The 23,110-nt window shown below is 39.3% G+C and overlaps 1 protein-coding gene across 2 annotated transcripts in view; it reads left to right on the forward strand.

Annotated features, from left to right (window-relative positions):
- Nucleotides 1-9,335: 9,335 nt before the first annotated feature.
- The window catches only part of HELB (DNA helicase B), a 38,449-nt gene continuing 24,674 nt past the window's right edge, over nucleotides 9,336-23,110 (forward strand). The window contains exons 1-6 of one of the 2 annotated variants that reach the window (XM_032170672.2): nucleotides 9,336-9,633; nucleotides 11,537-11,956; nucleotides 13,466-13,635; nucleotides 16,837-17,739; nucleotides 21,406-21,583; nucleotides 22,639-22,780. In XM_032170672.2, the coding sequence (XP_032026563.1) occupies nucleotides 9,447-9,633; nucleotides 11,537-11,956; nucleotides 13,466-13,635; nucleotides 16,837-17,739; nucleotides 21,406-21,583; nucleotides 22,639-22,780 (2,000 nt within the window). In that variant the 5' untranslated portion in view covers nucleotides 9,336-9,446. The remainder of the gene's footprint in view (nucleotides 9,634-11,536; nucleotides 11,957-13,465; nucleotides 13,636-16,836; nucleotides 17,740-21,405; nucleotides 21,584-22,638; nucleotides 22,781-23,110) is intronic. The other variant, XM_058425641.1, reaches the window with a different exon arrangement.

Here is a 23,110-nt window from a genome sequence, read left to right on the forward strand (position 1 = left end):
TCCCCTTTCTCTCTTTTATCTTTGCTTCTAGTGCTCATCATCACTTGATATTACTTTTACTTGCTTCCTGGCTCCTTCTTAGGATGTACAAGGACTTGGTCTGTTTTGTTTACTGTTATTCTCCAGTACCCAGAACAGTAACTATCCGAAAATATGTATTGACTGAATAAATGAATTGTAGTCATCTACTTCTTAGTAATACTTTGCAAATGTTTGCTTTTTAAAAAGTTATACTTATCATATAGGATGAGATAAATAGTTTTCATAAAATGCCTAACAAAGACCAAAATGATCAGCTAGAAATTGATCCCCAGCTCCATCTCTCTGTGGTAGCAGAGTTGATGCATTTTTGTTTTAGTGCTCACTTCAACCATGGCGTGTTTGTTAGGAAAGGAGCTTCCAGAAAATGTATTTAGAAAGGCAGTTCTTTTTCTTTTTTTTTTTTTTTTTTTTTTTTTGAGATGGAGTCTTGCTCTGTCGCCCAGGCTGGAGTGCAGTGGCGCAATCTCGGCTCACTGCAAGCTCCGCCTCCTGGATTCACGCCATTCTCCTGCCTCAGCCTCTCCGAGTAGCTGGGACTACAGGCGCCCGCCACCACGCCCGGCTAATTTTTTGTATTTTTAGTAGAGACGGGGTTTCACCGTGGTCTCGATCTCCTGACCTCGTGATCCACCCGCCTCGGCCTCCCAAAGTGCTGGGATTACAAGCGTGAGCCACCACGCCTGGCCTCTTTTTCTTTTTCCTTTTCCTTTTCTTTTCTTTTCTTTCATTTATTTTTTGAGTTAGGGTCTCACTATGTCACCCAGGCTGGAGTGCAATGGCACAATCATAGCTCACTGAAGCCTTGAATTCTGGCCTCAAGCGATCCTGCTGCCTCAGCCTCCAAAGTAGCTGGGACTATAGGTTTGCCCCGCCATGCCCAGCTTATTACTAGTGTGTGTGTGTGTGTGTGTGTGTGTGTGTGTGTGTGTGTGTGGTGATGGGGTCTCGCTTTGTTGCTCAGGCTGGTCTCAAGCTTCTGGCCTCAAGCAATCCTCCCACCTCGGCCTCCCACAGCTCTGGAATTACTAGTGTGAGCCACCATGCTCATTGGGAGGCAGTAATTTTGTTTTTATTTTTATTTTTTGAGACGGAGTGTCATTCTGTCACCCAGATTGGAGTGCAGTGGCACAGTCTCAGCTCACTGCAACCTCCACCTCCAAGCGATTCTCCTGCCACAGCCTCCCTAGTAGCTGAGATTACAGGCATGAACCACTGCACCTGGCCAAGGTAGTAATTTTTAATGAACATACTCTCCTACAACTTACAAACTCGTATGCTGAAACAGAAATATAAACGCATGAATTTAGCCCTACAAATGTTTTAGCATGGGTAAAAACATACATAATAATGTAAAGTAAATTGGATTGTAATTAAGGTGATTGGGGTCATTACTTTGTAACATTTAAAGGCAAAGGCTTAACACGGTGTCAATTAATTATATCAACATTTCCACTGAAACACACATATGTCCAGGAAGAAGGCGTGAATGCCCTATGGAATCTTGAAGTATTGCCCAACCAACCTGTCCCCTCAAAGGTGGACTTACTTTTAAGTTTTATTCTTTACCTTAATCACGTCAATTTTTTCATTTTGCATAATATATTCTTATTTGTTTTAATATAAAAACAATGTATTGGCTGGATGCTGTGGTTCACACTTGTAATTCCAGCACACTGGGAGGCCGAGGTGGGTGGATCACTTGAGGTCAAGAGTTCAAGACCAGCCTGGCCAACATGGGGAAACCCCATCTCTACTAAAATAAAAAAATCAGCAGGGTGTGGTGGCACCTGCAATCCCAGCTACTCGGGAGGCTGAGGCAGGAGAATTGCTTGAACCTGGGAGACGGAGGTTGCAGTGAGCTGAGATCGCACCATTGCACTCCAGCCTGGGTGACAAGAGCGAAACTCTGTCTCAAAAAAACCCAACAATGTATTGAATAATATAATACGAGTCAGTTGGACACCAGAATGCATTTATCTTGAGTCTTTTATTCCTTCTGGTATATCACCACTTACTGCTAGGAATCTGTATTCCCAGTAAGAGAATTATGGAACAGTTATTCACCACATATAACAATGTTTTGGTTAATGATGGACTGCATTAATAGTGGTGGTCTCATAAAATTATAATACATATTTTTACATAGCTTTCTTATATCTGGATATACAAATACCATTGACCTACAGTTGCCTACACGATTCAGTACAGTAACATGCAGTACAGGTTTATAGCCCAGGAACAATAGGCTATACCATATGACCTAGGTATGTAGTAGGTTATAGAGTTAGATTTGTACACTCTATGGTGTTTGCCCAATGATGAAATCACCTAAGGATACATTTCTGAGAAGGTACCCCTATCGTTAAGTGACATATGACTGTATTGTTTTGTTTTGTTGAGACAGGTTCTCATTCTGTCACCCAGGCTGGAGTGCAGTCGTGTGATCTTGGCTTACTGCAATCTCTGCCTCCTGGGCTCAAGGAATCCTTTGACTTCCCACCTGTCACCTCCCGGTAACTGGGACCACAGGTGTGCATCACCATGCCTGGCTAATTTTTGTAGAGACAGGTTTTGCTATGTTGCCCAGGCTGGTCTCAAACTCCTGGGCTCAAGCAATCCTCCCTCTTCAGCCTCCCAAAGTGCTGGGATTATAAACATGAGCCATCACACCCAGCCACACATGACTGTAGTATCAGCTTTTTGTGGCTAGGGCTTTCTGCCTCCTTATATCCCTTCTAGTACTGCACAATGCTATCACAGTGTTTTAGCATTCAAAGTTCTTCTGAATCAATGCAGTTATCAAGTCCCTGGTTTCATTAACTTTCAATATACATATCTTCTCAATTAAATTATAGAAACATTTTGGCAAGAGCCATTACTGTTTCCTTATGTCTTTCAACTGTATCCACCAAACACAACTATTACATGATCACTATTGTGTCAGGAAGGATAGGCTAGGTTCTGATGACATAAGAAACAATTCCACAACCCCAGTGCATTAACTGCATTAATACAACAAAGATTTATTCTCATTTGTTTGAAATCTACTGTGGTTCACATAACTCTCCAGGGCAGTTGTTCATTATATAATGACTCACTGTTGAACCTCACAAAGCGAGAAATAATCAGAGGTGGAGAATTGGGCACCCTCAATTAATTGCTTCTACCCTGAAGTGACATGTTGCTCTCATTTCATTGGCCAAAGCAAGTCAGATGGTCATGATGAATTTCAAATAGATGGGGAAGTACAATCCTACTCTGTGTCTAGAAAGAGGGGAATTCAGTATCAGTGGATACTAGTACTACATGCTGTTTGTATGTATGTCTGTTGACTGAATGTAATCTAATATGTCTTTATTATAATTTCTACTCTGTATATAATTGTGTCTCTATGGTACTGTATTATTGACTCATTTGTTGTCTTAACTCTATCATACCACTTCGGATCCCACTTTTACAAACAAAATAGACAAAATACTAGTTTAAACATTTACCAGGATAAATTAATATGTAGCGCTTTCAATATAACTGTGAAACTGTCATTATCACAACTGCACCTTAATTGCATCCTTTGCCTCATCACAGTAATTAAACAGATTACTAAATCTTATTCCCTCCCTATTCCCCCAATACAACGTTTAGGTTTTACTAATGATCACTTCACAGTGTGTTAATTGCCTTGATGCCAGCCAGGCACATTAAAACAAATATATTTCTTACATGACTAGAAAACACATTATGTAACACAGGAAAAAAATCTTCCAAGTGAGAAGCATTATGTATGAGATACTGAAAGGTATTGCTTCATGATTCAGATTGATTGATTTATTTAATAACCATTTCCTAGGATAACTTTCAAGGGGACATTGCAATGAAAGTTTAGTTTATGGGAGATGAATAGTCATGTTTTCAGAAGAGAAGGTTAAGCTTCTGTTTAAAAGCTCTAGTGGCATCTTGCTGACCTTGCCGTGGCCTCCTGAAACACTGCAAGTTCTGGCTGCCACCCACTTCCTACCAGCCTCATCTCACACCCATTCCTTATACCTTCAACTTCAAATTCACTGACCGGCCACCAGCAATCCTGGAATCCCAACTTTTTTCTCTATGACATTGATGTTTTGGAATATCCAGGTCAGTTGTCTTGTAGAATGTCCCATATTCTAGATCAGGTGTGGGAAAACTACAGCCTGTTTTTGTACAGCCGTAGAGCTAAGAATAGTCTTTACATATTTAAAGGGTTATAAAAAAAGAAGAGGAAGAAGAGAAGGAAGGAGGAGGTGGAGGAGTATTATGTGATGGAGACCATATATAGCAAAGCCTGAAATACTTACTCTCTGTCCCTTTGCAAAATGAAGTTTTGTCACCTCTGTTCTAGATCTTTCTGTTTCCTTATGGTATCATTTAGTTGGTACCTCACTTCCTTGGATTTGGGGCAAATTGGAAATTCAGTCTACAACTGTGCTGTCTAATATGGTAGTCACTAGACACATGGATTTTGAGCCCTTGAAATGTGACTAGTTCAAATTGAAGTGTGTGGTAAGGGTAAAATACAGAGCAGATTTTAAAGACAGGATAAAAAAATGTAAAATATTTTGTTAATAATTTTTATATTGATTACCATGCTGAAATACTATTTTGGATATGTTGGATTAAGTAAAATGTATCATTAAAATGTCACCTGTTTCTTTTTTCAATATGGCCACTAGAAACTTTTAAATTACATATGTGGTTCATATGATATCTCTTGAACAGTACTGGTCTAGAGCCTTGATTAAAATCAGGTTAAATACTTTTGGTAAGAATACTTAGTAGCTAATTTTATGTATACCTTATTGCATCATAGCATGAAATGCACATCAGTTGTGTCCCATTATTGACACTGTGGTTGGTAACTTGATTAAAGGGTGAGTGACAAGTATCTTCACTGTATAGGTACATTTTTCCCTTTGCAATTCGTAATCCATTACTGCCAAGAGACTATCAGTTCCCCAATGATGTTCATATCCTTTGGTGATACTTGCTTGAATCAGTTATTACATTGGGGGGTTGCAAAATGCTGGTTTCTATTTTTATAATTTCTTCTTAAAAATTCTTATTAACTGGCATTTCTCTCTCTCTTTTTTTAACTATCACAATTAACATGTGAATTTTTATTTACAATTCTTATTAACTGGCATTTCTCTCTCTCTTTTTTTAACTATCACAATTAACATGTGAATTTTTATTTACTCAGTATGTTATAATCGAGCGCAGTCATTATTCCTTTTGATACTAAAATTTTCCTTTTTTTTTTCACTGCAGTGGCACCATCTTGCCTCACCGCAACCTCCACATCCCCAGTTCAAGCAATTCTCCTGCCTTAGCCTCCCAAGTGGCTGGGATTACAGGCATGCACCATCATGCCCGGCTAATTTTTATATTTCTAGTAGAGACGGGGTTTTGCCATGTTAGCCAGACTGGTTTCGAACTCCTGATCTCAAATCATCTGCCCACCTCGGCCTCCCAAAGTGCTGGGATTACAGGCGTGAGCCACCACGCCTGGCTGGTCCTTGCTTTCGAAAACAAAAAGTCACCCAGATTAAAAAACCAAGATTAGGCTGGGGGCAGTGGCCTGTAATTCCAGCACTTTGGGCAGGGGGAGGCAGAAAGATCACTTGAGGCCAGGAGTTCAAGGTCACAGTGAGCTATGATTGTGAGACTGAATTCTAGCACAACCCTGTCTAACAAACAAACAAACAAACAAAGACAATTGAGATGGTGGGTGTGATCAGAGTTACTGGGGTTACATTGCTTTCAGGTCCTTTTGATACACAGAACTAGATAATACATTTTAAGAAATCACAAGCCCATATTGATATTTTCAATTCCAGTTTAATGTTGTAGGAGCTTTTTTTCAACTTATTTTATTTTACATTTGTATTTCTTTCCATGTACATTTAAAACTTTTAATAAAATATGAATACATTTATTTTCTTTATCCTACAATATATAATTTCAAAATTACACCAACAATATTACAACAAACATTAACCATAATGAGTGAAGTTTAAGATCATTTTGTAGATCTTTTGTCTGCAGAGTATAACCTACTAGGGGTGTACAGTTAGAGTAACTTAAAATATTTATCCAAAGTATTGAAACATAACTTGAAATAATTATTTTATCTTAGTGGTTATGCAATTCACTTCATAGATTTGTTTGTTTCTGTTTGTGGTCAATTTTCCGTTTTGCTTTTGTTTCTTTTATTTTTTGAATTTGTAAAACATTTACATGATTCAGAAGTCAAACTGCATAATAAATTAATCTCAGAGCTCTTGTCCCTATCTGCTTTCTGTCCTATCATGTTTCCATCCCCTCTGTGGGTAACTATTTTCATCAGTTTCTTCCCGCTCCCCCTCCCCCTCCCGCTCCTCTTCCTCCTTCTCCTTCACCTTCTTCTGGCTCACTGCAGCCTCAACCTCCTGGCCTCATGCAATCCTCTCACATCAGCCTCCAGGGTAGCTGGACTACACGCACATGCCACCGTGTCTGGCTAATTTATTTATTTTTTTTGAGGCAAGGTCTTGCTATGTTGCCCAACCTGGTCTGAAACTCCTAGGCTCAAGCAATCCTCCTACCCTGGCCTCTCAAAGTGCTGGAATTAGAGGAAAGAGCCACCATTCCTGGCTATTTTCATTAACTTCTGGTTTAACTTTCACGTGATTTTTTTTTTTTTTTGGCAACACTGACACATACAAATAAAATGATATGCATTGTTTTACATCTTACTTTCTCTTATTTAAAACAGTATCTTGGAAACTACTCTCTACCAATTTGTAGCAATCTTTCTTTTTGTAAAAAAATAGCTGAAGAATACTCCATTGTGTGGATGTACTACAGTTTATTTCATTAGTCTCTTGCTGTTCAACATCTCTGCTATTTCCAATAATTTGCTATTACAAAAATCACACAGTAGATAACCTATGTCTATGTTGTTTTCTGTTTTGGGAAGTGTAGCTTCAGGGTAGATCCAGGGATCTCAATTTTAGAACACATCCCAAGTGATTTTGATGCACGGCCAGATTTGAGTACCACTGCTTACTATGTATGGTAAAGATGGTATCTAGAAAGCCAGAATTGTTAACTTTTTGTTTAAAAGAATGAGAAAACAATAGGTAAAGAAGATTCTTACCATCCTAAATTCCTATCTACACTATCCAATAAAATGCAATTGAACTATATGAATAGAAGCTGAACATATAGTGGCCAGGTGCAATGGCTCATGCCTGTAATCTCAGCACTTTGGGAGGCCAAGACTGGCAGATCACTTGAGTTCAGGAGTTCGAGACCAGCCTGGACACCATGGCGAAACCCTGTTTCTACAAAAAATTAGCTGGGCTTAGTGGTGTGAGCCTGTGGTCCCAGCTACTTGAGAGGCTGATATGGGAAGATCACTTGAGCCTGCTGGGAGGTCAAGGCCTCAGGGAGCTGAGACGGTGCCACTATAGACCTGACTCAAAAAAAAAAAAAAAAGGGGGCGGGGAGGGGGAGTTGAACACCTGTGTTGTGTGTAGTGGCTCACATCTGTAATGCTAGCACTTTGGTAGGCCGAGGCAGGAGGATCACTTGACTTTAGGAGTTCAAGACCAGCTTGAGCAACACAGTGAGACCTTGGGCCCCGCCCCAAAAAAAAGGGAGAGAGAAAGAAGAAAAAGAAGTTTAACATCTAGAGATCTAGAGTTGATTCTTGTGCCCAAGTCATCATGTTGGTAACAAGAATATCCCACGTATATACACATAAGCGACCCAGATTTGGGAAGCCAATGATAAGTTGAAGTTTAGATATGCTGAGTCCTAAGTAGCCAAGGGGCATCCAGTAGTGACTGACAGTGTTTAGGCAGTTGTTTGTATGGTTTGGAGATCAGATTAGGCTGAGTCATTAGCATGTAGGTGAAGGATGATTGAGGAAAGGATTATAGAGCAAGAAGATGCTTAGGATGGAGCCTTGGGGAATAACAGTACTTACGAGGCAAGCAGAGGGGTCCAAGACTGTAAATAGCCAGAAAGGAAGGAGAAAATCTGAGAAGGCAAGCTGCAAAAGCCCCGGCAGCAGAATGCTACAAGAAGAAAATACTTATCAGTATCAAATACTGCTGAGAGGTCAGGTAAAACAAAGGCTGAAAAGTATCCACTGGTTTTTGAAACGAAGAGGACAGTGTGACATTTGTCAGAGGAGATTCAATGTTGTGGTGGAAACAGTAGCCACGTGAATGTCAAAGGAATTCAACCTCATATAGCCAATCCTTGGAAACACTGATGTTTTGTCAGCTACAACAGTATTTCTTTTAAAAGCAACAAAAGTGGGCATTTTTCAATTGGTACCCAAAGGAAAAAAAATCAATTTTTATATTTTCTTCTATACATTTTTCTAAAATATTTGGTGCTGGTTGTCGTTTATATATATTTAAATATAGCATAAGGTGCTTTTGGATTTAGTAAATAGTGTATGTATAGTTATTTCAGGATTATTATTAAGAGAATAATCCCAAAATAAACAGCATCAATACAGTAATGTAGTAATGTATTTATGGTATTTCTTAAAGAGTACCAAGACTTTCAAGTACCATCCCCATCAAGTAAGAGAATCATAGCCTCATAATAGTTTTTAAAACCACGTTCCTTTCTCTTCTATTTCCCTTCCCCTATTCCTGTCTATACTCTGGGCTGCAAAGAGACACTTTTGCCCCACTGTCAGCAGGTAGCAGCCCAGCTTAAATAAGTTTGGGAGACCAGGGTATACTCACAGAGGAAAGGATAAAAATAACTTTGAATGTCATCTAATCCAGTGGTGTCCAAACCTAGCTGAGCATCAAAATGGACAGCCCGGAATGTACATTAAAAATACAGAATTCTAGGTCCCTGCCCTAGATCCGATTCCAGAAGGGCATCTGCTATACTTTCGTTTTGGGGAGGTTGGGGTAGGGCTTGCTTTTCCGGGTTCTTCAAGCTCAGCAGAAGTGGACTTTCTCCGCGTTCTCTCTCAGCAGGAGATGCCGTGCACTGGCGGTCTGCAGGTGCCACGCCTGTCACTCCCCAGCGCTGATCTCGTCCCAGAACCTTCCTGATCCTCACCACGCGGCTCCAGGCTCCGAAATGAGCGGAAGCCCCGCCCATCTCCCCGCCCCTCGCTCTCCCTTCCCCGCCCCTTAGCCCTCCTGGCCCCGCCCCTTCCACATGCCCTCCCCTCGGCAATTCCTGGAAACTTGGGGCGGAGCTTCGCTGCAGCCCACGCTTTACGTACGCTGGCGGCCGCCAGGCCGTTCCCGGAAGTTGATGGTCTTACAGTCGTGGAACTGATTGGCTGATGATGACCACGCAGTTATCCAGGCTTTTCCCGAGTTGTTTGGGTTGAGTTCAGGAGAAGCATGGCCAGGTCGAGTCGGTACCTGCGCCAACTTCAGGGACCTCTGCTCCCACCCAGGGATCTGGTGGAGGAGGACGACGACTACCTAAACGACGACGTGGAGGAGGATGAAGACTCCGTGTTCGTCGACGCTGAGGAGCTCTGCAGTGGGGGCGTAAAGGCTGGCAGCCTCCCCAGGTGCCTCCGCGGTGAGGAAGCCCCCTGCCGGGGGGATGGGGTTGGAGGGTCCAACGTAGCGCTTCCCATTCTGGCTTTGGCCTGAGCAAGACACCCAGTCGTGCTAACAGATTTAGCTTCTCAGTGGTCTAGCTGCTTCATCCTACTAAGGGTAAAATTGTAACTATGATAATAGCAGTGACTTTAACTGGACACATACTATGTTTTTTTTTTTTTTTTTTTGAGCAGCAGCAAGATTTATTGCAAAGAGCGAAAGAACAAAGCTTCCACAATGTGGAAGGGGACCCGGGCGGGTTGCCCTTTTTTTTGTTTTTTTTTTAAATTATTCTCATTTTAATATTCGTCCTTCCAGGTAGTTTTACACTTGAGGAAACAGTGGATGTTGAGTCTCTATTTCTACCCAGAATCGGAACTTTATTTTTCTTTCTGACCACTTATCCTCAAGTTCTATAGAATGAGAACTTGTAACTATTATCCTATATTGCCTGGAGTCAAATACCTGGAAAAACAAAACAGGCTGGGCGCGGTGGCTCACGCACTTTGGGAGGCCGAGGCAGATGGATCACTTGAGGTTAGGAGTTCGAGACCAGCCTGACCAACATGATGAAACCTGTCTCTACTAAAAACGACAACAACAACAAAACTACAAAATTAGCCGGGCGTGATGTCGCACACCTGTAATCCCAGCTACTTGGGAGGCTGAGGCAGGAGAATTGCTTGAACCCAGGAGGTAGAGGTTGCAGTGAGCTGAGGTCGCACCATTGCACTCCGGCCTGGGCAACAAGAACGAAACTCCATCTCAAAAAAAAAAAAAAATGGAAAGAAAAGAAAAAGAAAAAACACAAGGAACACCTCAGTGCACAGATGATTATTAACTGGTGTTAGTAACCTTATGGTTCGGGTAAACCTTGTATAAGTAGTTTCCTGCGCTATAAGGTAGTTTGCTGTGCTATAAGTTATACCTGTTATGTGTACTTTGTGACTGAGACTTAAAATCTTTTAATGTGCCCACCAGTGCTGTTCAGTAGAACTTTCCATGATGATGGCAGTGTTTTATATCTGCACTGTCTGGTATAATAGCCACTAGCCATATGTAGCTGTTTAGAACTTGAAATACAGCTAGTGTAACTGAGGAGAGAAATTTTAAGTTTTATTACATTTTAATTTAAATAGCCACATGTAGGTGGACAGCGCAGATTTAGGCAGAAAAGTTTCAAATACTTGTGGAGGGCTTAGTCATTCATTCTAAAGTATCATCAACTGGCTAGCATGTTTGGTGCTGGGAAAACCTAGAGAAATAAAATAACGAGGTTGCAGTCTTAATGAAGCTTATCTTCTAGTGTATTAAACAAACATTCTTTAATCGCAGAAGTAACTATAATGTTACTAAATGCTTAGAAGGAATGCTAAATAGTGTTTTGAGACGTTTTATACGTGAGATTCAGGGAAGACTTTTCTAAGTAAGTGATAGTTAAGCTGAGGTCTGTAGTAAATGTAGTAAACAGTAAAGGGGAGATCAGTTAAGGCAAATGGAATAACCTGAGTGAAGGGCCATGGCATTTTAAAGAAACTGCATGAAGGCCAGTATTGGCTGAAGTCAGAGTAGCAGAGAGGGTACTGATTTTAGAAGAGGAACAGCAGACACCTGCTATGTACTGTGCTTGCGTTTTGGAATACAAAGACAAACGAAACAGTGTCCTGTTTTAGTATTTACAGTGTAGTAGCGGGAGACAGAAAAAGAGGTAGGCAGAATGCAGTGTTACAGGCACCCTAACAGACATCTTTAGAGAGTGCTGTAGGGAGATTAAAGATAGTGGTAAGTTTGATAAAACTTTGAGGAAACGATTTCTAAATAATCTCCAGAGTTAACTTTTGTGGGTTTTTGTTTGTTGTTGTTGTTTTTTTTTTTTTTAGCTTCAATTCATGATGAAAACACACAAGAGACATTTAAAGTGTTTGGACGTTTTCCGATAACAGGTGCTTGGTGGAGAGTGAAGGTACAAGTAAAGCCTGTGGTGGGATCAAGGAGCTATCAATATCAAGTTCAAGGATCTCCATCTTACTTTTTGCAATCTGATATGTCACCACCAAATCAAAAACATATCTGTGCTCTCTTTCTTAAAGAGTGTGAGGTCTCCAGTGATGTCGTTGATAAATTTTTAACATGGGTAAAGGAGGTATCAAACTATGAAAACCTAAACTTTGAAAATCTTAGGGAAACACTAAGAACTTTCCACGAGGAAACTGGAAGGAAAGATCAAAAGCAGCCAGCACAGAATGGTCAGGAAGAGTTGTTCCCAGACAATGAGATGACTCTTCCTCTGGAAAACACAAGTAAGTGTGATTTTTAACATCAAGTTTCAGTGTAATTGACATACTTAATAGTTATCTACAGTGTTTAAAATGTAACCACTAGCATAGTATTCTTTTTAAAAATCCATTTGGTGAAAAATGTGTTTATGTTGCTTTTGGAGTATGCCATTGACATTTCCGGTTTCTCATCTGTAACATGAAGGGATTATATGAGCTGATCTTTAAAATCTTTCCGTTTCCTTTCCACCTCTAAAATTGTGATTTTTATCTCTCTTTCTAACTTTTGTACTCACAGAGATTACCTTGAATCATTAATGAAAAAAAATTCAGTTGCTGGCCAGGTGTGGTAGCTGCTCACATCTGTAATCCCACTTGGGGAGGCTGAGGCAGGAGGATCACTTGAGCGCAGGAGATCGAGACTAGCCTGAGCAATGTAGTGAGACCTTGTCGCTACAAAAAATTTTTAAAAAATTAGCCAGGTGTGGTGACACATACCTGTAGTCCCAGCTACTTGGGAGGCTGAGGCAGGAGGATCACTTGAGCCCAGGAAATGGAGGCTGCAGTGAGCCATGATTGCACCACTGTACTCCAGCCTAGGTGACAGAGTGAGACACTGTCTCAGTTAAAAAAAAAAAAAAAAAATCCGTTGTAAATTATTCTGTTTAAAGAGGTAGAGAAGAACAACAAGGATATGAATAATACATTTAGGAAATACTTCAGTCCAAAATGGTTTCAAATAATTTTTTTTTTTTTTTTTTTTTTTTTTTTTGATGGAGTCTCACTCTGTCGCCCAGGCTGGAGTGCAGTGGCGCAATCTCGGCTCACTGCAAGCTCCGCCTCCCGGGTTCATGCCATTCTCCTGCCTCAGCCTCTCCGAGTAGCTGGGACTACAGGCACCCGCCACCACGCCCGGCCAATTTTTTGTATTTTTAGTAGAGACGGGGTTTCACCGTGGTCTCGATCTCCTGACCTCGTGATCCGCCCGCCTCGGCCTCCCAAAGTGCTGGGATTACAAGCGTGAGCCACCGTGCCCGGCCCAAATAATTTTTAATATGATTTGTTATCTGGGCATTCATATATATGGAATATTTCATTTCCTAATGTATCAAATAAATTTGATGGTACATCAATGAATGACTTCAATGACAAAAGATTATGATTATAGAAAATGATTATAAAGGTTACTATGTAAATTATTTATTTTATATCCTTAGCTTTAAGTTTTATCTTTATATAATTGAGTCAGAATTTTTGTTCTGTTATAGTGCAGACAGTAGGAAACAAAAGGCTAAGAAATCATTTAAGCGTTTAAAGAACATAAATTTTGGTGTTAAACACAATGAAAACCATCTCAGTACAAAAGCAATTGTCATAATATGATCAAAATTTTCTTACTGGTTAAGGCAAATGTACTAATCTGTCTTTGACTTGGGTTTCTTGAATTGGTTGTGCAAAATGAGAAAGTACTTCAAATCAGTCATTCTTTGGGTTCATTTATGTTTTACTTTGTTCCTTTCTGATATCTTCTAGTTCCATTTAGAAATGTAATGATAGCTTTGCAGTTTCCGAAAATAATGGAATTCCTTCCAGTTCTTCTGCCTCGACACTTTAAATGGATCATAGAGTCAGGTTCTAAAGAGATGTTGAAAGAGATAGAAGAGATTTTAGGTACACATCCGTGGAAACTTGGATTTAGTAAAGTAAGTAAAACATTTGCTCAGCATATAGTAATCTTGTGTAAGGCATGGTTTCAGATTTGGCAATTTTCCTTTCTCTTTCAAAGGAAAAAAATTTGTGTGAACCCCAGTATTGATTTATTTTTATTCAAATGTTGCAACTGTACATAAGCTTCTTATGGCCATAGCATAAGAAACTATAGCATAAGAACATTTTATGAGTTGTTATGCAACTTATAAAGTTGCATAAATTTGTAAATGAAAAAAATTGATGACATTAAAATTATCGGTATTAATTTAGTTATGTAATTTAATGTGACAAATGTCCTGTAACTAAATTGTCATTTGCAACTTGAATATAGATTTCATTGAGGTCAAAAGCTCTTACAAATTCGGCAAGTCCATTCTGCTGTGCAACTCAACTTCCCACTTCCAGTTTGAACTATTGACAATTTTCATTATTCATGTGGTATATCATGATGTCATTTGATTTTTATTTTGTACACTAACATCATTTACAAATGAATCCACTTCTGTTCTTATTATTAGAGATTATGAGTAGTAAAGGGGCACACTGAGGCTCCAGTGGTATTGGAAACCAAATGTGGTACTTAATCTTGGTAGTTCTTGGTTATAAGGTGGTTTTGCAAAGAAAAATACAATTGAGAAACTCTGAGAAAATTCTTGGAACCTCAAGAATGTTTGCAGATGCTGAGTTTGAGAAATACTGGAATAAGGAATTTTTCCCTTACATAAAATGTCTATAAATTCAGTATGCTTTTAAAGGTGAGATTCTGGAACATGAGATTATTATATATATTTATTCAGTGGAGAAGAGTGGAAGAGCAATGATATGTAAAAGGCAGATAATAATGGTTTACCTTTTTGTTTAAAAAAACCCTGTAAAATCCGATGTTCTTTATAGAGATATTAAGAAGGGAAGATCTTTTTTTTAGCTCTTTTAGAGGTCTTTAGAGCCTGTTCACATTTCAAGAATAAATTATAGAACATTTTATTATTAACAATACACATTGTGTTAGGCTAATATAATTGAGTAAACATTTATTGAGACCTTACCAGTGTAGAATGGAGATGCGATCAGGCCCTTACTCTCACTCTTGCTAGGCTCACCATCTTCCTGGTGAAGCACAGACTTTGCGTTTTTCTTTGTGGTTGAGTGAGTTTGAGGTTGTGTCTATCAAGATCCTAGGGCCAGCCTTCTTCCCTCCCTGCCACTATCCCTTTCTCTCTACCTCCCCTTTTCTTTTCTTTTCTTTTTTTTTTTTCCACCCAGGCTGGAGTGCAATGGTGTGATCTCTGCTCACTGCAGTCTCCACCTCCCGGGTTCAAACGATTCTCCTGCCTCAGCTCCTGAATAGCTGGGATTACAGGCATGTGCCACCACACCCAGCTAATTTTTGTATTTTTAGTAGGGACAGGGTTTCACCATGTTGGCCAGGCTGGTCTTGAACTCCTGTCCTCAAGTGATCTGCCCACCTTGGCCTCCCAGAGTGCTGGGATTACAGGCATGAGCTACTGCACCTGGTCTTCTACCTCCTCTAAAAAAAAAAAAAAGAAGAAGAAAAAATTAAAGCATTACATATCAGCTTCTGTATTTTCTGCCTTCTGGATTAAGTGAACCCTTGTTTAAGGAGCTGTTGAAGTCCCAGATTCTCTCCCCATTGTGGGCATTAAGTGATTACTGCTTCCCACCTAGCAAGAGGATAGAGGTTTCTCTTGCCTGATGCCATTCAACTGAGAGCATCCAAGCTTGGGAATACCAGGTGAGGATAAGGCAGAGATTATCTGGTGGTGACTCAGGTTTTTCATTAGGGAACATTCCCCCCCTCCCCTCATGTCCGGATCTGGAAGTGTTTTCTCCTGTCCAATCACTCTTCTCAGAGAAGAATCATACGTGGAGAGTTTAAGCCTGGTTGCAGCATTCTGGGACTCATGAGAAAAGGAGGCCTGAGGTCCCACCATTCAGCATGTAAACCACTATCCAAGTATTGTATTAGTTTGCTGGGGCTGCCAGAACAAGTACTGCTGACTGGAAGGCTTAAACAACAGAAATTTTTTGTCTTACAGTTCTGGAGGCTACAGGTCTGAGATCAAGGTGTGGACAGGGTTGATTTCTTCCAAGGCTTCTCTCCTTGGCTTGTAGATGGTCATTATCTCTCATTATTTCTTCACATGGCCTTCCTTCTTTGCCAGTCTGTGTCCTAATCTCTTCTTCTTATAAGAATACCAGCCATATTAGAGTAGGGCCCATCCTGAGGACCTCATCAATGAGGTGAATGGTCCCATTTAACCTTAATTACCTCTTTAAAACCCTGTCTCCAAATATAGTCACATTCTGAGGATATTGGGGGTTAGGACATCAACAGATGAATTTTGGGGGGACACAGTTCAGCCCATAAAAGGTATGGAGGGCTCAGGAGTGATGTCTCCATTAAGAAAAAATGGAGCCGATAGATGATGTGCTCAGTAGATTATAGTGAAGGGAGTTCTGTATCTCTTCTGAAGAGTTTAGGCAGAATTGTTGATAGACACACAGAAAACTACACAAGCCAAGAAAATGAGGCAGATGTTAACGTCATGATACATACTGAGTTCAACAGAAAACTTAATGTAACAGAGTACATCCTGTCACTCAGCTGTGAATCCTATTTGCATAAGCATAATAAATACCTATTTAACCAAAATTGAACAAAATGTATACTATAACATTTTTCAAATATAGAAACCAAAGAAACACCTGTGGAGGTAATGGTATAAAATAGAGTGACCTTCCACAGAGATAGACTTTCCATAGTAAGGAGTTAATAAATATCTAAAATCTTTTAAAAATCAAGGAAAAATATCTATAGTACTTAGAAATATGGAAGTAAATTCTGGAAGAAATAACTACAGTGTTGGAGATGTTACCTTTAGAAGGCATGAGAAGGGATAAGGAAAGGATTCATATTTTTTGTGATAAGCCTTATAATGTTATTTCACTTTTAAAACTGTGTGTGTTAGTGTGATAAAATATAATTTTTATTTAAAAATTATATAGATCTCTAATTACGGTGCAGCCAATTAGAAAATTAGTGATGTTCTATGGTATTTTCTGTAAATTTTGTTGAAGTTCATGTCTTCTGGGATTTAAAAAATTATTAATAAAGAACTTATTCATAAACACTTATGATGTTTATAAACCAACCTGAACTTTATTTCTTAAAGATAACCTACAGAGAGTGGAAACTGTTGCGATGTGAGGCAAGTTGGATAGCATTTTGTCAGTGTGAGTCTCTCCTCCAGCTGATGACTGATTTGGAGAAGAATGCATTAATAATGTATTCCAGACTGAAGCAGATATGTAGAGAACATGGGCACACATATGTTGAAGTGAATGACTTAACTTTGACATTGTCAGATCATATGTCATTTCATGCTGCTTCGGAGTCTCTGAAGTTTTTGAAGGATATTGGTGTGGTGACATATGAGAAGTCCTGTGTCTTCCCTTATGACCTTTACCACGCTGAAAGAGCCATCGCCTTTTCAATTTGTGACCTGATGAAGAGACCTCCTTGGCATTTATGTGTCGATGTCGAAAAGGTGCTTGCCTCTATTCACACCACAAAACCTGAGAATTCAAGTGATGATGCATTGAATGAGAGCAAACCTGATGAAGCAAGATTAGAAAATCCTGTGGATGTTGTGGACACACAGGACAGTGGTGACCATATTTGGACTAATGGTGAAAATGAAATTAATGCAGAAATAAGTGAAGTTCAGCTGGATCAGGATCAGGTTGAAGTTCCACTGGATCGGGATCAGGTGGCTGCTTTGGAAATGATTTGCTTCAATCCTGTGACAGTCATAAGTGGGAAAGGTGGATGTGGGAAGACCACAATCGTTAGCCGTCTTTTTAAGCATATAGAGCAGTTAGAAGAAAGAGAAGTAAAAAAAGCCTGTGAAGATTTTGAACAAGACCAGAATGCTTCAGAAGAATGGATTACCTTTACTGAGCAAAGTCAACTAGAGGCGGGCAAGGCTACAGAAGTTTTGCTCACAGCACCTACAGGGAAAGCAGCTGGCTTACTAAGACAGAAAACTGGTCTTCATGCCTACACACTGTGTCAGGTAAAACCTTTGACATTTCATCTGTAGATAAAACATTTGTCGGCTGGACGCAGTGTCTCACGCCTGTAATCCCAGAACTTTTGGGAGGCTGAGGCAGGCAGATCACAAGGTCAGGAGATGAAGACCATCCTGGCTAACATGGTGGAACCCTGTCTCTACTAAAAATACAAAAAATTAGCCAGGCATAGTGGCATGCACCTGTAGTCCCAGCTACTCGGGAGGCTGAGTCAGGATAATCGTTTGAACCCAGGAGGCAGAGGTTGCAGTGAACTGAGGTTGCGCCACTGCACTCCAGCCTGGGCAACAGAGCGAGACTCCATCTCAAAAAACAAACGAACAAAAAAATTTACCTTAAAGACAAACTTATTTCTTAAAGCAGTCAGTAGGAATTTATTGAATGTTTCCTGGGTCCCTGTCTTGCAGTAACTAATCATTTAGATCAATGCTTTTCAAAGCAGCAGTCTGTAAATTGTTACCAGTTTGCATGAGAAAGGAGCTAATGGTAGAAGTAAATCAGTGCACTGCTTCCTTCATTGAGAAAGTCTTATGAAAAAAAAAAAAAAAAACCTATTGGGCCCAGTGCTGTGGTTCCTGTCTGTAACCCCAGCACTTTGGGAGGCCGAGGTGGGAAGAACACTTGAGCTCAGGAGTTTGAGACTTGCCTGGGCAACGTAGTGAGACCCCCATCTCTACAAAAAATTAAAAAATTAGGTGGGCGTGGTGGCATGCACCTGTAGTTCTAGCTACTCAGGAGGCTGAGGTGAGAGGATTGTTTGAGGCTGTGAGGTCGAAGCTGCAGTGAGCCGTGTTTAGACCACTGCACTCCAGCCTGGGTGACAAAGTAAGACCCTGTGTAAAAACAACAACAAAAAATCAGTCCCACTAGAGTGTAGGCGTAATGATATACTTAGTTTAGATCCTGGTACAATATCTGTTTCTCATGGGGGCTGGTTACAAACATGTCACAGTCCATCGACCACATTTTGAGTAACATTGGAAATGGAAGTAAAAGGCTTATATTTTGTAGGATGAAAGTGAGGACTTTGCTCATCTGGAAATAAGTCTATTTCTTCCACCTAGAACAGTGCCTGACAAATAGTAGTCACATAATAAAAATTTCAAATAAATTAACATTCTTGAAAAAAATAGTATTGGCTATAATTAAGAATCCTGGGCCGGGCGCGGTGGCTCACGCTTGTAATCCCAGCACTTTGGGAGGCTGAGGCGGGCGGATCACGAGGTCAGGAGATCGAGACCACCGTGAAACCCCATCTCTACTAAAAATACAAAAAAAATTAGCCAGGCGTGGTGGTGGGCGCCTGTAGTCCCAGCTACTCGGAGAGGCTGAGACAGGAGAATGGCGTGAACCCGGGAGGCGGAGCTTGCAGTGAGCCGAGATTGCGCCACTGCACTCCAGCCTGGGCGACAGAGCAAGACTCCGTCTCAAAAAAAAAAAAAAAAAAAGAATCCTGGAGTTTAAGCTTGTAAAGTGTTGGAGAGGTTCCTCTAGCCCTAGCCCTGACCTGCCATTTTTTAGATAAAGAAACTTGGTAGTTGGAAGATTTCTGAAGAAGGTAATCATTGAATTGGACTCCAAGGAACATGGAGACTCAGGTGAGGAAAAGGACATTGGACTTAGGGGAAAGGCCTTTGCAAAGGCATCGAGGAATATGATCATAGTGTGCCTGGAGGGTTTTGAGGTGACTTCATTGACTGGAATGAAGCCTGTGTCTGACAGAACAGTGGAAGTTAAACTTGGGTTAGACAGTGAATTCGAGCTTTAAAGTTAGTATTTTGACTTATCTCATTACATCCTTGATAAAGTGATGTTATCTCCACATTTACAGAAAAGCCAATCGAAGTGTGGGGATGTTAAACATTTTGCCCAAGATCTCAGTTAGGTGTAGAACTGGGACTTGAATGGAGATTTCTGGCTTTCCAGCTTTCCAGCTTGTTGTTCTTTCCATGGTGTCATTATTTCCTCATTTATTACAGATGCTGCACACTAACAATGAAACTCTAACTTGATCGCCTAGGGAGCCATTTAGGTTCCTAAGCAAGAGAGTGAAAGAAGTTTTAAGGAAGATAATATAGAGTCATAGAGCCATGAACCACTTATATCTTGCCTATTACCTTTATTTATCACATGAATGAATGGAGACCTAGATGTTCAGTGTAGCTTATCGGTGGAAGAGTTTTCTGATCAGTTTATGATTTTTTTTTTTGTACTATGCCTTCATGTCTGATTAGTCTGAAGGATTGAATTAGAAGGGGACACCCGAAAGGGATCATTACCAAGTTTGATCCAATGTCTCAACTCTGATTAGTTGGTAGTATCTTAATATCTGCTTGGGATGCTGAGTGAGAGAATATTTCTGAAGCTATGTTTAGGCTCAGGAGAGAGTACAAGAGCACAGAAAGAGCACTGGAGTGCCATTTATCATCCTTGGACTAGGGTTGCCAGATTTAGCAGATAAAAATATGACTAATTTTTTAGTATAAATATGTATCAAATAATTCATTGACTTGCTTATACTAAAGTCATTTATTTTGTATTTGAAGTTCAAATTTAACTGGATGTCCTGTGTTTTGTGGGGCAATCCCATCCCAGGATTGTGTGGGGGGGAACCTGGCTGCAAAGCTATCGGAGTCATCAAAGTGCTGATAGATGGAGCCTGTATCAAGCTGCTAGCACTAGAAATACAGTGGAAAATGTCAGCGTTTCTAAGATAATAAATTGAATATATCAAATAAGAGAAAAGAAATGGCTAATTCCGAATGTTGTGAGACATGGCTACTGCGAGCATAGGGGGTTTTGTTGAAGGGAATTGATGCATTTGTGTAGGAACTATGAAGCCTTTACTTAAAGACAGTTGAATCTAGTTTTAGTAGAAAAATTAGGTGAAGATGTGATATTATACATTTAGAAAATCTGTGCATAATACAGATTGAAAATCTGAAATGCTCCAGTGAGTGTTTCCTTTGAGTGTTATGCCAGTGCTCAAAAAGTTAAGGATTTTGGATTTTGAATTTGCAGATTAGGGATCAACCTATAAATGTTCATACTGATGACATAGAAACATTTTTGGGATGATATACACTAAAATATTGAATGTTCTCTGGTTGTAATTTTACAACCAATTTTTTCTCATCTATGTTTAAAAAATAATAAATAGTATTACATTTGTAATAAAGAATTTGTTGTTTATTTGTTGTTGGGGATGGTGCGGTGGTAGTTTTTAAAAAGTTGAGGTGAGGAAGTTTGTAGTACTTGAAAGAAAAAGTATTTTCATAATTAGGTTGAGAAAGCGCTGCTTTTATTCCAGAATGGAGTACTATGGTTGGGAGAAGGGAAGAGCTTCAGTGGCATATCTCAGGTGGCCACGAGAAGGTTTATTTGGGAATGGAAAAGAATAGGGAGCTTTCTGTGTTTAAGAATGATGAGGGAAGTGTTGAGATTTTGGAACAATCTGATTTTTTTGTTTGTTTGGTTTTAGATTTATTTGGTCTGTCTGTTCTGCATATTCAACCCTATAACTTTTGTGTTTCTCTACTTCCCACCCACCCCTGCCAATTTAAGAGTTTTGCCTCAAAATAACTTGCTATTAATTTTTGGTTTTGTAGATTTTATAACCTGACTTTAGGAATGCCATACTTTGCTTGTAGGTCAATTATAGCTTCTATTCATGGAATCAGACAATGATGACCACAAACAAACCATGGAAATTTTCTTCGGTTAGAGTTCTGGTTGTGGATGAAGGGAGTTTGGTATCTGTAGGAATCTTCAAATCGGTCTTAAATTTATTGTGTGAGCACTCCAAACTTTCTAAACTTATTATCCTTGGTAAGTTAAAATATTGTTGGAATTCTGATGTTTATTTCAAAGTATTGTGGTTAGTTGGTTGTTTACACCATTTAGTTAGTTGTTTACACCAGAACTGATACCAAAGCTACACGAAGTTAAATCTGGCCACTCTCCTAATCAGCTTGGGTTGTTTTGTTTTGGCCAGGATATTAGCAGGCTGGGATGTGAATGAAATAGGGTTGTGAAGGGCTACTACTAATCACCTAAATGATGGCTATTAAAATAGTAAAAGTGCCACAGATTCAGAGTAAATCAGGGTGTGGATCATTTGGAAATAATAAAAAGTTTGAACTGTAGACACTTAAAAGTAATTTTAGGATTCTAAGCTAATAAATTAGACCTCACCCACCTCTTAAGTCCTTCCAGTTCTGATAAGATTCAGTTAGATTCTCTTGGGTAGTCATACTCTGTAGACTGTATGATTTAATGGAGAAAAAAATAAAGTCACAATTGGAGAATCAAGTTGTATATAAAAATTATTATTTTTTTTTTAGGTATTTGAGGATGTCTTTTAAGCAGTTGATTCTATTAATGGCTTAAGCCTTCTCTCTGCTTCCCCCAGTACATGTTTTTCTTATATTTAGGGCTTATTTGTTGCATGCAAAAAAATTTTTAATAGAGCAGAACATCACTATTAGATTACTAGAACATATCTGTTATCAAATGCATTTATTTGTTTGTTTTATATTTTATACACTTATTTTATCTATTTGAGGCTATAGATTCTTCCACATTCAGTAAGACATTGAACATGATTGAAAAAGGGACTAACTACAAATGTCTAAGGCCTGTTTTTTTTCCCTAATATGTTGACTAAAACATATGCCTCTACCCAGTTTCCCTGTGGTTATAGGTATGAAAGATGTTCAATTTAGATTTTGTCACCTTATCGTGTTATTACTATTTTTATATCTTATACTGTTTAAATGTTTTTTGTAAAATATTTAACTTTAAACTCTTAAATAATTTTAAACAATCTTAGAGGTATTTTTTCTCAGAGTAAGTCTTGCTACTGTATCTTTTTTTTTTTTTAGGTGACATTAGACAGTTACCCAGTATTGAACCTGGTAACTTGCTGAAAGATCTTTTTGAGACTCTTAAGTCAAGAAATTGTGCTATTGAGCTAAAGACAAACCATAGAGCAGAATCTCAGCTAATTGTGGACAATGCTACAAGGTATAATATTACTAAGAGTTTGCATTTTCTGTCTGTTGTATTAGAAATTAAAAAAATGGCTTTTGAGTTAGAATGATTTAGTACAATACATTTACTATACCTTTTGGCAAAACTCTTCCATCCTTCAACTATAAACCTTTTGCCCTACAGTTAGAAAAGCAAAGTTAATCTTTTTCATTACTGGTCCAGCATAAGTTATTACTGAAATTTAAAAACGGAGGAGGTTTCCTGATTTTAAAAGTATGTATATGAATTAAAATGGTATTAAGCTTAAGGACTAGAATAAGCCCAAGGGGAATGGAGATTTGGAAATAAGTGCATTCACATGCA

Source organism: Hylobates moloch, unplaced genomic scaffold (assembly GCF_009828535.3).
Source record: "Hylobates moloch isolate HMO894 unplaced genomic scaffold, HMol_V3 SCAFFOLD_12, whole genome shotgun sequence".
NCBI classification, from domain to species: Eukaryota; Metazoa; Chordata; class Mammalia; order Primates; family Hylobatidae; genus Hylobates; species Hylobates moloch.